This window comes from Taudactylus pleione, unplaced genomic scaffold, assembly GCF_031769625.1.
Source record: "Taudactylus pleione unplaced genomic scaffold, aTauple2 ptg000638l, whole genome shotgun sequence".
NCBI lineage: Eukaryota > Metazoa > Chordata > Amphibia > Anura > Myobatrachidae > Taudactylus > Taudactylus pleione.
Genome location: NW_028285040.1, coordinates 2,579,472 through 2,597,385, shown reverse-complemented (window position 1 = coordinate 2,597,385; position 17,914 = coordinate 2,579,472). Strand labels below are relative to the sequence as shown.

Here is a 17,914-nt window from a genome sequence, read left to right as displayed (position 1 = left end):
GAATCCCGACATCAGTTGAGATGCCAATGGCAGAATCCCAACAGCTTGCATTCCGACCGTAAATATAGTAGGCCGGGTGAGCTGTTAGTAGCAGGGGTGGGGGTGAGGGTTAGATTTAGGTGCCCCGGGGGGGAGGCAGTAGGCTTAGGCTGTGGGAGGGGGGGTTAGGGTTAGGCAGTACCAGGGGGGGGTTAGGCACTAAGGGGGGAGGGTTAGGTTTAGGCACTAATGGGGAGGGTTAGGGTGCGGAGTAGAGCGGGTTAGGATGCAGGAAGGAAGGGTTACGGTGAGAAGAGAGGAGGGTTAGCATACTTACCTAGCCCATTGGGATTCTTAACATCGGAATACCGCTGTCAGTGAATGGACAGCTGGCATCCTGAATGCCGGTCTCTCATACCCAATTCTTAGCCACTGCAGGCAAGCTCCACAAAACTAAGCTTTTGAGAGCTTGTAAAGTAGACTTCACCATAGAAAACTGTGGAGATGGCTGCTGCAAGCACGGTTGCTCATAAAGGGGCCTATTTATCGTTAAATATTTGTGGGATATGCTCTGAAATCAGCTGTTTTCAGGGGGTACCCGCAGAGGAGTAGCGTGGAATCATGGTGCCTGGAGAAAGTGCATTACTGCCCCAAGCAGTTTTCACTGGAGTGGGAAAACCTATGGGAAGCTCCCTTCTCAGCTATGCTCCTACTTCACAAATATAGATTGCACCTACAGTATACTAATGTGAGTACTACTAATCATGTTTTGTCTACCACCATTATTTCAGGTCTCCTAATACAGTATTTATTAAAAGGCCTTTCAAATAACACTTGGTCATGCCTAGGAACACCTCATTACTTTAAATAGTAAAGCAGTTTTTTTTTTAAACTCATAACTGCCAATAAGGAGAGGAGATGGGTGGTGACAGAAGCAAAAAAGAAAGGAGTGGACAGGGGCAAAGAGCCGATCCCATGGTAGAGAGGGGAGGGAATTAATCAATCTGACAGGAAAGGGGAAGTGACAGAAGATGATCACAGAGGAGGGAGGGCCGGATAGGAGGCAATCTGGGCATCTTGAGGGAGCATGAAATGTAGAAACGGATCTCAGATCCGGAACTTATTTAGGATATAGAGCAAACAAACCAAGGTAAAACTAACAGGTGGCCATCTTACTGTGCAGCGCCCCATGAATTCTGGAAACCTGAATGGCCCCCTCTGTCCATTTTGGCGCCTGGAGCTCATGCTCCACTGGAACCACCCTCGCTACTCCCCTGGGTCCAGCAAATATTAAGCATCTTCCAAATGTACTATGGAGGGGACGCAGCAGAAATCTGCCGCTGTCAATTCATTTTCAGCTACAAATGCAGCCCCCGTAGGTTTCTTTGGGGACTGTGTGTTGCTGGATTTACCATGCTCCCAAATGGTATTATCCTATAGTAGGCCATGGGCTACTATTTTGTGTGACGCATGTGCTGGCCAACGACCACGCATGCTTAATGTAAGCAGAGGACCCGAACCAGGAACCAGTGTTCCAGCTCTTCGCCAGGGCAAGCTCTAATTGGAGCCCATTGGGATAGCCCAAGGTGGGTGCAATTTGTAGCCTAATGTATTTCATTGAATATATTCATCTTCTTCAGAGGCAATATAACTTATCCTGCCTCTGAAGAAGCTGAATATATTCAATGAAACGCGTTAGCCTACAGATTCCACCTACCTTGGACTCTCCCCTTCACCTAACCCTAGGTGGCACATTGGCACAATTATTTGAGTCCTCTTTTAAAGAGTTGTATTTGTCTATTGTTCATAAGTTAGATATCACTACACGCACATTAAATGTAATTCTTAGCCATATTAATAGACTTTATAATTTTGCTGGTTTTTTTTTCTAATCTTATTAGCCAGGTTTTAACATGTTGTTTTCAAACCCATCATACATTGGGCGCACTTTGAAAATCCACAAAATGCAGTAACTGTGATTTGCATGTGATCGGAGTGTGTTTTAAAAAAAAACTGCACTTTTTTTAATCGAAAACCACAAAAATGAACAAAGAAATAGCAGTTAGGGCATTTCAAAGAACTGGCTAACAGTTATATATGCAAGTGTGTGTGTGCGTATATACAAACACACACAAAGTAATTCAAATTACAAAAAATCAGCAGTCTAAAGGATATGGTCAGGGCTGGAGACTCTGGGTTGCCCGGGAGAGAGCTAGATTCCTGCTCACTGGTGGTTAAAGCTGTTTGGAGTACAGATGAACATATATAACCCTTCCTCGTAGATGTTAAAACAAATCGGAAAATGCAGCAAGACAGTATTGGCAGGAAGATATGTCAAAAGTAAATAATGCGGTTAGCACTGTAACAGACACTGGAGCCGGCCTGGGACCGGACTTGGAGTATACAATGGAGCCGGAGTGGAACCGGACTTCAAGTATGGACTGGAGCCAGAGTGGGACCGGACTTTGAGCATAGACTGGAGCCAGAGTGTAACAGGACTTGGAGCATAGACTGGAGCCGAAATGAGACCGGACTTGGAGTTTATGTGGAATCTGGAATAGAACCGGATTTGGAGCATGGACTGGAGCCAGATTTGGGCCTGGACTTGGAGTTCACACTGGAGCCGGAATGTGACTGGACTTGGAGCATAAACTAGTGCTAGAATGGGACCGGACTTGGAAATCACACTGGAGCCGGAATGTGACTGGACTTGGAGCATAGACTGGTGCCAGAATGGGACCGGACTTGGAGTTCACACTGGAGTCGGATTCGTCAAAGCGTCTAAGACAACTAGCAGGGGAGCTGGAACCTAGGACATGTATCAGCGACGAAGCTCAGGCACAGAATGCTGTCAGGACCAGGAATATATACCCTGTGACTCACAGAGATTGGCTGATGCGGTCAGGTGGACACAGGCCTGGCTATCACTGGAGACGTAGCGGTCAGCTGACCGGGACCAATATGGCGGCGTCCAGTGTCCGGAGCCACTGGGAACGCCACTAGAACCCCGAGCCCCCTGAGACCACCACCACACTGGGAACCCATAAGCAACGAACCCAGCTGGTCGGGAACCGCTATGGCGGCGCCCAGTGTCTGGAGCCGGAGGGAACGCCAGGCCCCTGAGACCACCACCACGCTTTTGACCGTTGACAGCGTACTCTGAGAGCCCCCAGGCTGGGACCCCGGCCAAGACAGAGCTGCACGACCCGGAAGGTAAGCACGGTTCCTGACAGATATCTGCAAATATGCAATACGAATTTGTGCAAGAACAAGGACAACAGAGACTGAGCTTAAATAAAAACATTGCTACTAGAAATTTTAATAAAATATTTCATAACAATTTTAATAATACTCATATCACAATGTATATAAAAACATATAATAAATCACAGATGCATCAATAAAAACACTCAGTACTGTTATAAGCTGTCAGCTCGAAAAAGCAATTTCAGAAATCACAGTTGCATCGATAAAGAGTATTATTATAATAAACTGTCAGCTGTAAAGTGTTCTCTTATTTGTACATAATCCAGGTCTCCTTTCGAGTCTAGTGCTGTATGTGTGAATAATTAGTTATTGTAATGTGTCTTCGGTGCCTATTCATCAAGGTGAATGGGTCCGTTATACATGTAGAAACAGTAGTTTCCGCATGTTTATCATTGACTGATATCTCATATGCACAGCACATTCCCATTTGTTGAACATCATCCATACACATGCTAGAGTGAATTCATCAAGCTCTGAAAACTGAAAGTTTTCAGATCTGCACTGTGGGAACTGATGCCATCTTCAGATGGCTTTAGCCACTGAGCCCCGCTCCTGCCTATAGGTCCTGAATATAAATAAATAGGGATCCGTTTGGACCCCTCCCCCTGCACTCGCTGTGTGCATGCATGTCCTAAGGTCATGTATGCACAGCAACACTGCCCAGCAATGTAAACTTTCCCGCTAGTGACAGTGGTAGGGCTTTGCTCTGAAAAGTAGCTGTCCCAGCACCGGAGCAATACTGAATTGCAACATTAAGTTAGATACTATGCATGTATAGGCACATGAGTAATAATAATAGTAACAGCATGCTCCAGTGTCTCACCACTAGATACAGACGGTCAAATCTCCGGTGTGTGGCTGATCCAGCCTTCACACCATCTGATGGATTGAGCTGGATTAATCCCACAGCCTGGTAATTGCTTCCTCATTGAGGTTCTCACTGAGAAGTCTGTGCCGAAGGAGGAGCGTTAAAATGCAGGTTCCCTATTGGTAGATTAAATGTTGTTCCTTACTGGAAGTTTTTCAGAGCTTGGGTAATTGGGCAATATTAATGTCACCATAAAGATCTATGGGGACAGCAGTATTGTTTGTTAACTATGTTAACTTTGGAAACTGTTCTATTCTATTCTAAAATGTGTTTTGACTGTGGTTTGACGGCGGTTTTGCTATCTGCAGATTTACTAAGGCCAAAACCGCTGCAAAACTGCCATCAAAACACATTTTAGAATAGAATAGAACAGGGCTGTCATTTAGAAACCGCTGCAAAACCGCCACCAAACCCCCGGGGTTTAGAACAGAATAGAACCTGCCACCAAACCGCCGGGGTTTAGAATAGAATAGAAACCGCCGTCAAACCGCCGCTTAGTAAATTTTGCCCAAACTGTTTTACTGATCACCTATAAACTGTCCATATTTTACCTACAAATTTTCACTACTGAAAGTACTTAATGTATCTGTTCTATTATATTTTGAGAAAATGATTATTATGTACAGTTTGGAACAATCAATTGTATTTCCATAAATGTTACTAACCTGGATGTTAAGCTTAAAGAAGATGTGATGGATGATGAAATTGTAATCATTGCCAGTTTGCATAGGTCAGCAGCAGACCCTGGAATAAATGTGCATGCTTAAAGTAGTCTGAATGATTCGCCAGAAAAGAATAAATTACATTTTACTACATGCAAGAAATAGATTTGTGATTTTTCTATGCTGTCTCCATGCCTAGAACCCTTCCATAATACAAGGGCATATGCTATTACAGACAAATATTAGCCAATAGCAACTGCAAAAGATTATCAGAAACCGATTGCCTCATACTTATCGCTATGGGAATATTACTTGTTACCTGGAATGTATGAGCCTCACATTTCCTGTTACTTTTTATTTTTTGTTAAATATATTTCTTGATATTTCAAAAGAAAAAGAGCGATCTCACAGGACATAAAAAATTTAATATGTACCATGATACAATATAGACTTGAAAGATTGTACATACAACTAATATTTATAAAATAAATACTTCAAGAATCTTTCAATACATTTCCTGTTATTTTAAGAGGTAGAAGGTTGTAGTCCAGCTTTAATATATTAAAAAATATTGATTCAGTTAAAGAAAGTATTTAAAAAAAACAGCCAGGTTTTAATATTCTCATTTTCGGTAATAATACTGGTTATGTGCATATTTTAGAGTATTATTATAATGTGAAATACTATTATATTTATTATTATATTTGCCAAAACTGAAACGTTTCCCCCTCAGAATGTATATATCATAAAATGTACTGCATCTATATGTTACCCTAAATTACAATTTACATGCTATGCCTATGCCAGGACACTGGAAATTGACTGTTTTCTAACCAGGGGCTTTAATTAGAGCAATATTTATTATGTAATACACTGTAGATTTTTTTTTTTCAATCATACATTTTATTAGAATAAAGCTTTAATAACATAATGATCTATTAATAATAGCCATTAGTAAGCATACTAGGAAAGCCATTATTAAGCAGTAGTGAGTTAAAACTACACTGGGTGGCTCAAAGAGAACCAGGTAATTTTCACTTTTATGTGGGCTCTTTTTGCTATTTAATTATAATTATCAAGTTATTTGTATAGTGCACACACAGGCCCCGATTCAGAGCCGCTCGCAAGAGCAGTACGAACGCAAGCAGCTCGATATTAAAGCCCTGTGCATGCGCGAGCCCCGCTGAGCGACTGAAGTTCAGTCGCTACGGGGCTCGCAACAAGACGGGGTGGCTGTCGATGGTGATTGACAGCTCGCCCCGTTTTGTGGGAGGGTAGGGGGGGTAGCCGGACAAATGCAGGCGTTCCCTTAGTAATGCCTGGCGTTTGTTGGGAGGGGTTACTGACATCATTACTGATGTCTAGTAGTGGACTTCCTGCTCTATTAGAGCAGGAAGTCCACTCGGGCTTGCGGCAGCTAGACCCTACCCCAGGGTCTCATCGCAAGCTCGATGGTCGCGATAATCGCGACGGTCTCCTGGCCGCTCGCACAAGCTGTGGGTGGTGCCCCACAGCTTTGCGAGCGGCCGGAGAAAAAAAAAACGCCCACATTCAGAGCGAGCACTCGCTAGCAGCTAGCGGCTCTGAATGAGGTCCATAGTATGCAGTACTTTACAGATGATATTTAGTCATCACCGGTCTCTGCCCTGTGAGCTTACAATCTATATTCCCTGCTACATGTACACATACACACTCTAGGGTTTACGTTTTTTTTCGTCAGAAGACAATTAACCTACCAGTGAGCTTTTGCATTGAAAACTGTAGTGACAAGAGGAAACCCACACAAACACGGGAAGAACATACAGGGGAGCAGTAAGAAGCAGCTGTATGAAGGAAGCCAGCCCAGGAGTTGTATGGAGGAAGTCAGCCCAGGAGTTGTATGGAGGAAGTCAGCCCAGGAGCTGTATGAAGGAAGCCGACCCAGGAGTTGTATGGAGGAAGTCAGCCCAGGAGTTGTATGGAGGAAGCCAACCCAGGAGCTGTATGGAGGAAGCCAGCCAAGGAGCTGTATGGAGGAAGCCAGCCCAGGAGTTGTAAGGAGGAAGCCGGCCCAGGAGCTGTATGGAGGAAGCCGGCCCAGGAGTTGTTTGGAGGAAGCCGTCCAGGAGTTGTATGGAGGAAGCCAGCCCAGGAGTTGTATGGAGGGAGCCGGCCCAGGAGCTGTATGGAGGAAGCCGGCCCAGGAGCTGTATGGAGGAAGCCGGCCCAGGAGTTGTTTGGAGGAAGCCGTCCAGGAGGTGTATGGAGGGAGCTGGCCCAGGAGCTGTATGGAGGAAGCCGGCCCAGGAGCTGTATGGAGGAAGCCGGCCCAGGAGCTGTATGGAGGAAGCCGGCCCAGGAGCTGTATGGAGGAAGCCGGCCCAGGAGCTGTATGGAGGAAGCCGGCCCAGGAGTTGTTTGGAGGAAGCCGGCCCAGGAGTTGTATGGATCGAGCCGGCCCAGGAGCTGTATGGAGGAAGCCGGCCCAGGAGCTGTATGGAGGAAGCCGGCCCAGGAGCTGTATGGAGGAAGCTGGCCCAGGAGTTGTATGGATGATGCCGGCCAAGGAAGTGTATGAAAGAAGCCAGCCCAGAAGCTGTATGGAGGAAGCCAGCGCAAGATATATAGAGAGGCAGCCGGCCCAGGACATATGCAATCCTTCTCTCCCACCACCATTATTTATTTATTTATTTATTAACAGTTTCTTATATAGCGCAGCATATTACGTTCCACTTTACAATTTCCTATAATTTATGAATACATTTATTTACCTTGGATGACAAAATTTACAGCCTGCCTTTCTGCCTGGGCTCTTAAGCTGTAGTTTTTTGAATTAATAAGTGGAAGAGGTCTTTTGCGTCCCATGAGTGTAACCACAAATCCTGCATGCAAGGGTAAGAAAAAAAAAAGAGGTTTATACCGTAAAAGAATACAAATATACTGATTCCTGATAGACTGCAACAGCACCACTATCAGATGAGAGAGGTGATACTGTAAGTGAGGAAAAGTTATTGACATAAAAAGCACATGCATTTAAGTTCCTTTTCAAGAACACGTGGTTATGAAATAGCTTCCAATTTTACGGAACCGGCTGAATATCTGTGGGATTGCCGCTAAATGTAAAGCGTCAATCAGTTAAAAGGCCGAACCAGCCTTATAACTGATTACCGCTTTAAATTTAGTGGCAATCTCACAGATATCCTACTTGTTTCGTAAAATCAGAACCTATTACATAACCCCCCATTTCTCATTTGGAAAACTCCATGTTTAAAGATACCCATTAATTTTCTATGACCACCCATAGGCAAACGCAGGGGTTTTCAGTTGCCCGGTCACAACTCCAACCAGCCAGTAGCTCAAATTATAACCAAAATAGCGGCAGTGTATGATACAATTTTACTAGATCTGCGGCCACAATTCGTACAATAAGGGTTCAGTATAAGTGACAGAACAGAGCAGCTGAGCATGCCCAGTGGCAGCAGATTCTCCCCCTCCAAGACTGCTGCGTGTGTGGCTCTAAGCACTCAATCAGCAGTATGTAGACAAAATGTCTACATTCATAATGTCAACACAGCCTGAATGTCGACATTTCGCACCACACCCCAATCACCACAGCAGATCAGAGAGCAGCTGCCAGCAAGAAAAGTTGTGAGAATGTGTGCTTAGAAAGCTCAGGTCTGCCTCCTACTGGTTACATTATGTATGTATATTTATTATGGGATGTTTAACCTTTTCTTGACCACATGTTATTTGTATGTGCTAAATATGTTTGATACAGAAGTATTTTTTTTTAGACTATCCCATGCAGCCAATACTATAGTACAGTGTTTCCAAACCTGGTCTTCAGTGCATGTTTTACAGATCTCCTCAGTATCACAATTGAATCACCACCTGTGGATCTTTTAAAATGTCAGCCACTAAAGAATACACCTGTGAACCAATTAGGAAATCTGGAAAACAGGCACTGTTAGGTGTCCCTGAGGACTAATGGCCCCCATACAACGACGGATTGCCGCGATGGTGCGTTCCTGCAATGCCGGATCGGTGAAATCCAACATTTTGAATTTCATGGATTTGCCAATCACGATCAAACTATGATCGCGATTTGCAAATCGGTGAAACTTAACATATATAATTTCACTGATCCTCTGTCGGATTGCAAAGCATCGATGGCCAGTGGTCAGTATTTCCACCGGCGGATCAGCGTCTCTGATCCCATCGCAGGATCGGACAATATGTCACCTAGTTATGAGGGCCTTTAGTTTGGGAAACACTGCTATAGAACATCTATAGTGCTAATTATTGATATTACTCTACAAGCACTATCCAGTGTATAAGGAGACTAATGTGTACATGCATGTCCAGGACTGATGCTAGGTTCTTCTGCCCTTCCCCCAGCATCACAGACTTTACTGCAATGCTCCACATTGTGAATAAAATGTATAACACGCGGGTGAAATAAATAGGCAGGATCCTGGCACCAGGTCAGGACTAGCTATCTGGCACTTCTGGCAAATGCCAGAAGGGCTGATGGCCAGATGGGCCGATCTGGCCAAGTGCAGACTCACCCAGTAGCAGCACCTCCTGGGCAGCGCCTTGCTCAGCAGGTGATTTGATGTGCGGCCGCGTCATTGCGTTGTGATGTCATGACGCGGTTACACCACGATGTCACAATGCAGCTGTGTATGAGAAGTGCAGTTGGTGGAATCTGGGCGGGCGGCCGGATGCCATTCTGACAGCTCCTTTAAGCTGGAGTGCAGGTCTGTCTGGCAGCACCGCCTCCCGGATGTCACTACGCTCAGATTGGAGACTTATGTGCGGCCATGTCATTGCGTCCTGACGTAATTACGCCGTTGCTTCATGTTGTGAGAAGAGTGGCGGGGGTAATCATGGAAGCCATTCTGACAGCTCCTGTGAGCTGGCGTGCAGGGCTTCCCAGCAGCACTGGGGGTCATTACTGAATGGCAATGTAATGGGAGGCATGATGTCTTCTAGGGGGGCATTGCTGTGTGGTATGATGTCTTCTGGGGGGGCATTACTGTGTGGCATGATGTCTTCTGGGTGGGCATTGCTGTGTGGCATGATGTCTTCTGGGGGGCATTACTATGTGGCATGTCATCTTCTGGGTGGACATTACTGTGTGGCATGATGTCTTCTGGTGGGCATTACTGTGTGGCACGATGTCTCCTGGGACATTACTGTGTGGCATGATGTCTTTTTGGGGTTATTCCTGCATTGTATAATGTGAATTAGGGTCATTACTACTGTGTGGCATAATTTGCATTTGGGGTACTATTGTGTAGTCATGCCCCTTCCCAGTGAGACCACACATGCTTTTTTCGGCTATCCCTGCTTCGGTTGTGGATGGGGGCACCAATGCTCTTTATGTATACAGGGGACAACAATGTGTAGTAACGGCTCTGCTGTGGTGAGCACGGATGTGTCATCCTCTGCGTTCAACACCCCTACCCTAAAAAAATCCTGCAGTGAACACTATCTAATCCTCTACAACTGCTAAGCCAGGGCTTGGTCAATTGGAAAAATGCTTTCCCTTTTCTTTGTGTGTGACCTCGACCAATGAAGTGTCAGCTTTACCTAACAGAACCAACTAAATACCAAATGTCTGACTATGGCACATGTATCAATCCACTGCAGGATGAGCTCTGTAGTGTGTATATTTTAATACAGAGAATGATGTAAACTTATTTGTTGTTATAATACTATATTTGTACTGTATATACTAAGAAGTGGGAGAAGTCAGGCATAGTAAGGGGAGGAATCTATGCCAGGAGCCAGGTGCTGACGCGAGGTGGGCCTGTGTGCTGTAAATGCCAGGGCCTATTTTTAGTCCCAGTCTGGCCCTGGCCACCAGATATCACCACGATGCCGGCTTGTGCACATATCGTCCATATATGATAGTGCCAACATTGCAAGTTTTCACTTGCACCTCTATGGGGTGTAATGTAAAACTTGCAACGCTGGAGGGTGCAACAATGTGCTGTTCCAGAGCGACAATTGGCATCCATCCCATTCAATTGCATTCCCCCCAAAGACAACAAAGTGTGATTCCTATCCACTGTCCTAATTATTGCTGCTGTCACTTCACTCCTGCCTAAATAATAATTATTATTATTATCCTTTATTTATATGGTGCCACAAGTGTTCCGCAGCGCCTTACATAGTACATAAAACTAGTAAGTGAACAAGAAACAAGTAACTTACAGTACATTACAGTGTAGGACAAGGACACAACTTATATACATTGCTGCAATAGCGATTAAAGCACTCTGTCGAAGTCAGAAAATATTTAAATACACTACAAAATAACTCATATCCCAAATCTTATGCATTAACTGGCATAGTCTCACAGATTCCAAGTGTAATATAATTATAAGTTAATCAGTTAAAACTCCTAGGAGTTGTGAATCATGTTTATTGGCACAGGTGGATATTTCTGACCAAACAACAATGGTGTCATAAAATGTGGAATTACTATTCACCAACATTCCCTGTGTTTGATGTACAAATAAGCATGTGGTGCCTGAGGTCCATTGGCACCAATATATATAAATGACTCCTTATCATGCTGGTATTATGGCCCCTCTTCTGATTCTCACTGGACAATGGATGAACTGGTTTATGACCACCCCAGGTCTGCTGCACTGAGATTTTGATCTTAATTATATGTATCGCCTACACACACCTGTGCATAGAAGTGCCCAGTCCATTGTTTTGTGACATAGACAGGAAAACCTGTTTCTTACATATTAGTTAAGCCATGGTCACACATTGGAACAAATGCATTTGCATGAATTATATATAAACATTTAACATATATATCTGTACCTATTTAATATATTTCTATCTTTGAAATATATATATATATATATATATATACACACACACAGTATATCTAAGATGACAATTGGTGATGTTTTGTTTCTGGCGATGTCTCTCAACCTCATATTCCTCGAGAGATATTTGATTTTGCAAGTGATATACCAGCTAGCTGCAGTAACAAAGCTCCCCCTTGTGCCCGTGAGAGATTGGTATGATTGGCCACACATTAGTCTTCTTTGAGGAATTTGTCCAAACCAAACCAATCTCTATTTTATATTACTCTTTAGTAATTTCAGTATATATGTATATAGGAAGAATTAGAAATTTATATTACATGTCCAATGTATTATATATATCCCAGCGTTCGTGGCTCACACCATACATTATAGCCCAGGGATGAAACAGCATACATCATGTATGGGGTCAAAATGTACAGAATTGTGTTAGCAGTAATCCGGTGATTGCACATAGATTATCGCACATTGATTTGAGCTAGCTTTTTGGAGGGACCCCAGAGGGAAATTCCTGTAACAGCAACCTGAGCCTAGGCATCGCCCACTGTTTGAACCAACCAATGATCCCCAGTGAACTGGAAACGTCCCACCCCTGGACCAATGGAAGAAGACACAGCCTGCTATTATACACACCCATAATTTAACTGTATATAATAGGCTCCCCGGATCCAGAGAGCAGTAGCTGTATTCTACCAGTCATCTGGTGACGACTGTACTCTGGATCCAGGGATGCGCATGCGAATGTATGTATACTGATTTGTAACTCTGATCTCTGTTCTTGAACTATATTGTACCACTGTGATAATAATGTTTTATATATATATATATATATATATATATATATATACTTTCAATACAATATTTACTTTTGTGCGTTGGACCACAGAAACTGTGTGTGTGTTCACTTGCTTTCAAATAAGGTTATTATACTGTGATATATATTGCACTGTAATTCACATTGTATATTGATATGAAGATTAGCAATTATTATGCATACTGTTAGTGTTGCAGGATAGGAAGGTATTGCGTATGCATCACACGTTGCGTACACCGTGCATTCACATTTGCATATCGCCATACGCAAGGTGCGTCCACGTAGCGTCAACAGCCGTAGAGAGATTTAAAGTAGGATTTCACAACTCACAATACGCAGCAGGGAGTTGGCAGTCGAGTGTTAGGTGCCCTTATGGGCAGTAAGGAGTAGAAGAAAATGTAAAGAGAAGGACATGAGGGAAGAGGTCCCTGCTCGTGAGAGCTTACATTCTAAAGGTGAAGAAGTGCTTGTGGGACACAGTCATTATGATGGCATTGCCACTGTCAGTAGCAGTATCCCGGCACCACTATGCCGACAAAAAGTTCACATCTTCATTTTCCAGTTATTTAACAGTAAGCAGATAATACAATAGTGATGATATCTGTGGTTACATATCTGTATAACATATGAGCTGTACAGTATCAACATCTACATCTCTCAGCTCTGTGCTAAGTCACATCTAAACACAAACGTATACCTAACTAATACTATAAGTACTGTCTCAGTTAAAATGTAAATATTTACTTTGCTTAATGTGCTGGGCATACAGTATATAATTAATTATATGGTCGATCCGACAGATATTGGCAGATCAGTCACATAACTGTACAGTGTATTTGCACAACGAATTGATCAATCGGACACTAATTTGTCCAGCGTGTCCAATAAATCCATTTATTAGTACGCGCTGCCGCGACTGACGAACATTTCCCCTGTTCCTTCACAGGTTAGAAATGGGGAAATGTTGCCTCTCCAGGAGAGGAAGCCAGAAATCATGTGGCCATATACATTGTGACATATCTCACACTGTGTACAGTATGGCCACGATGTCTGGCTCTTAGGTAAAGAGCATTATGACAGTTGATGCCCAGCATTAAACATTCTAACACAACAGGACTTTGGTTTCTCATTTTCGAACTATCAATGCTGACAATGATAAGACAAAATTGTTATGATGACAAGTTTACCTTTACTGTGGCACTGTTCTATAACCTTCTGTGTAAAGTCTGACACTCTGTATTTTTGCAGAAAATGTTCCATAAGTGTATTAGCTTCAGCTCGTGTTATTCCCAGAGATTGTGAAAGACGTTCTTTTCCTGTAGCATATGTAAAAGAATAAATAAATAAACAATATATATATATATATATATATATATATATACAGAGTTACAGACCTAAGTGTATACAATCAATAAAACATCCTCGGGGAGGTGGTGGCAATGTGTGGCACTGACAGTAGACTCAAGTTGCACCCCTGATCACCTTTCATTACTATTATTAACAGAAACATTAGGCTATATTGAGTCAATCCATGATTATAGTGTATTGTAAAATACCTACCAATCTATGGTACTGTATCTAGAGACAGAAGAGTATTATCTTGGACTAAGGCCCCCATTTATTAATGATCACATTTGCAATGTGATCAGGGCATTTCAGTACTGCCCATGATCGCATTGCAAAATGCGATTATAGCGCCCGGATGTATTATCCGGGATATGCAGGGACACGAACTCTGAAAAGAGCCCGTCCCTGCGATGTCCCCAGAGAGCTGCCGGCCAGGGCTGCTGTGCATGTGCAGTCAAGCTGACCCTCTCCCAGCTAATTATGCGGAGGTAGCCCACAGGCTACAGCAGCTAACGCCATCTTCAGATGGCGTTAGCTGAGGGGGCCAATATCGGGAATGCATCGCATACCGGATGTTGGTAAGTCTGGCAGAATCGCATCCCCCATAGAAACCTATGGCGGATGCGGATGCCAGCGGTAATGGAGGGATCACAGCAGGTATCGGAGATACTTGCTGCGGTCCCTCCTTAATACATCAGAGGGATACTTAATTTTTTAGGCAAACCCCCGAAAATGAATGTTTTCAGAGATTATACCTCATAATATACAATGATAAAGGTGACCCTAAAAGGGGCAAAGGTTATGTATTCCTCTTCATTAAGCACTGGTGATGCCAATTTGTGACTATGCAGTACAAGTTATGCCATCAAGTCACAAAAAATAGTTGCCCTGAAACTAGAAAATGTTCTATAATTATCTAACCCGGGTATTGGAGGCATTCATCATGCCTCCTATACTTAATTATCACCTCCGAAAATCTGCTCCTTTTGGGAGACAGCTTTTTGGAAACAGGAAAATTGGGTTGTGTAGCACTCAGACCTATTGCTAAGTGCTTTTGTTTCAAATGATTGGGTGATGTGTAAAGAATAATGGATCCAAAATGTTGCAAGATAATAGTGTACTGGTCTCAATAGACAGCAGCAGTAAACAGAATATTGGCGCTTGTACAGAGAAATGTAGCAATCATAGATGTTGGTTGGTTAATATGAACAAATATTGTAATGTGCAAAATGACACAAGTGGGGCAATCTTGGACATGCAGGATGCAGCAAAACAAAACAAGTCAATGTGGCAATGTCCAGCAACAATGTTAGTGCGGCAAGTGTTTGCCTTAAAGTGGAAGGTGGTAGAGGGTATTATCAGTACCCGGGATGGTCTATTCCGATATTCAGAGAGTCCAATACGTTTTTGAGCAGAGTCTAATTTCCACCTAGTGTTGTGGACTTTTCAGAGCTAGGGGCGGCATCCCGCTTACTTGTCTGGTCGTCCTGGTCATGCGTGGTTGGTGCCTGGATACTTGTAGATGTGTAGCAGAGAGACGTGGGCACGGGTGGCCTGGTGTGGTTAACCGTGTTATGTCGATCTCGCACAATGGGGACCTTCAGGAGATGCTTCCTCCGGCAGTTCAAATGTAGACTGATCATGGTGTATCGATCCTTCTTGTCTGTTACATCCAGGTATGTTGCTGGCACGGTGTGATGAGGCACGATTCCCCAATCCCGGGGTTTTGTAGGATGATTCCTGCTGAGTGTTGGTACAGGTGGTGCTCTGCGTTGATATTGGCTCAGGACTCATACTTCCTGAGGAAGACCCGAGCTGGGCAGAAACTCATTGGAGTTGCATCCACATCTCCATACCAAGTGCTACACTACACCACAGCTAGCGCGAACACCCGTACCCACAGCGGGCCGTGCTACCCACCGGTCTTAGCCGTTATACACGCAGAACACCACCTATACCAACACCCAGCAGGAATCAACCCGTGTGGCCCTTAATCTGACCCTGAATATAACGGCTCCTCCCCCTACTTAAATAACCAGCACAAGTGCTGTAGCTTGTGCTGGCTACTAGTAAAAGAGGGGGAGGAGCATGGAATGGCATGGTGAGCCCAAGACCTATTCTGAACAGGACTGTCTGTCTCTCGGTGGGGCACATTTTTTGTAGGTCCGGTTTCTCTACAGATTAAAGTTTTGCGCTGCCTGGACTGGGACTGGTTTCACATTTTTACAGGAATACCTCACAGGGGGGTCTATTTATCATTGTATATTTGAGTTAAAATCCCCAAAAACACCAGTTTTCGAGGGTTCACCTCAAATATTAAGTTTCCCCCGGATGTATGAAGGAGGGACTTCATAAGGGATCTCCGATACCTTCTGTGATCCCTCCATTACCGCTGGCAGCTGCATGCATCCCTATAGGTTTCTATGGGGGATGCGATTTACCAAAAGCAATCATTAATAAATGGGCCCCAATAGTGAGTTTCCCTGCTTCTCATGTGACCAAGCCAGCCTGGTGCTACTGACTGCTTTTACCAGGGCTTGTTACCCTCCCTAATTTTGATGTAACTAGACCAGGCTATTACATACCTGATTTACAGATTACCAACTCTGGCTGGTCATATATTTTGTGTGGAATGTCATTGTGTTTGAACATTTATTTATTCTTATTTTACATGCTAGATCTGCGATCCCAACGCTGCAACTGAGGTCGCAGCCTGGGATCATAGGTCGCGATGGTTGCCCCTTTGGCCAGGCTGCGGTAGCTGAAGCCTACTGCAGCCTGACTAGGTCCTGGCAGCTTGTGAGGCCAGGAAATCTGCATCCACCGAAGCAGACCTGGCCTCGTCTCTCCTGGTAAACAGGGGGGGACAAGGCCCCGTTTCTGGCAATGCTGCTCAGGAATGCCCCCGCTCCACCTCCCGAATGCCATGGCCGGTCAATCAGGCTGTGGCTGGGAGGCACTGCACGTGGACTAGCAGATGGAGGGCTGCACATGCACAGTCCACATCCTTCCCATGTCCAGTCCTCTAACAATGGAAGGTGTGCACTAACCATCGGGTTGGCATACATCTCTGATTCAGGCCCTCAGTTTGCACTTGCCCACCCCCAACATGACTTTCCAGGGGCTGCATCTGCAAGTTGCTTGAAATTCGAAATTTTTCTGTACGTGTGCAGTTTTTTATATCCTACTCTAAATCAGGTCCACAGAGAGCACCAGAGAATTTTAGACAGTTTAATTTCCAGTTATTCAAAGAACCCCCATGAAGTTGAAGAACTCCTTACCTACTCCATAGATCACTGAGTAGACTACCCGTTTAGCTTGCTCTCGATCAGCTTGGGATATATTTTTATATTCTACATTTTTCCTGTATGTAGGAGAACAAAACTCATGTGCAAATGAAAAACAAAACAACATTAAAGCAAATATAAATCAGAAGCATTTTAGGCTAAAGTTTATCTATAAGCAAGTGCTAAATTGCTAATAATCAGAAAAGGTGATTCAGGAAAGTGTATATATAGGTACCCACAAAGCAAATGGTATTTTGTGACGTTACTGTGTCTATATTTGCATAAATGCGCCTGCCTATTTGTGAGCTGAAATGATTAGCACATGAAGCTGACAGCACCAGTAGGAGGAGCTAATGTTTACATATTCTAAAAGAATCTGCACCTACCTTGCTGAAATACAAGATTTCTTGTGGAGAAATGTGGTCCATGGTTTAGATATTTATGTTACCCATTAAGATATACGAATATATTTAGAAAAAAATAATTATGCTTCTTAATTATTGCTACAAAGAGGTATTTTGGAAATTTACAACATGCAAACAGTGTATCACCCAAACCATGTAAAACGCTGCATCACAGATTGCATACAAATGTACTAAAACCTCCATCCATTTCATTATAAACAAAGGTAACCCAACTCACCATCAACCAGCAACCAATCAATCAGATTCAGGCTATTATCTTCTAGAAGGTGCTTTTTAAGTGTTAAGTAGAATCTGATTGGTTGCTATGGGCAACATCTCTTACTAAAACTCACTTCTAAAAAACATCCATCCATTTCATTATAAACAAAGGTAACCCAACTCACCATCCAAGTAAATATTGTCTGTGTAGTACTGTATTTTATGTTCCAAACT

General features: G+C 43.6%; 1 protein-coding gene across 1 annotated transcript in view; it reads right to left on the bottom strand.

Annotated features, from left to right (window-relative positions):
* POLN (DNA polymerase nu) overlaps positions 1-17,914 on the bottom strand; it is a 208,292-nt gene that overhangs the window by 43,508 nt on the left and 146,870 nt on the right. Inside the window, exons 21-24 of the mRNA XM_088454950.1 lie at positions 17,052-17,134; positions 13,611-13,739; positions 7,527-7,637; positions 4,780-4,858 (exon numbers count right to left, since the gene is read on the bottom strand). Of these exons, the coding sequence (XP_088311076.1) occupies positions 4,780-4,858; positions 7,527-7,637; positions 13,611-13,739; positions 17,052-17,134 (402 nt within the window). The remainder of the gene's footprint in view (positions 1-4,779; positions 4,859-7,526; positions 7,638-13,610; positions 13,740-17,051; positions 17,135-17,914) is intronic.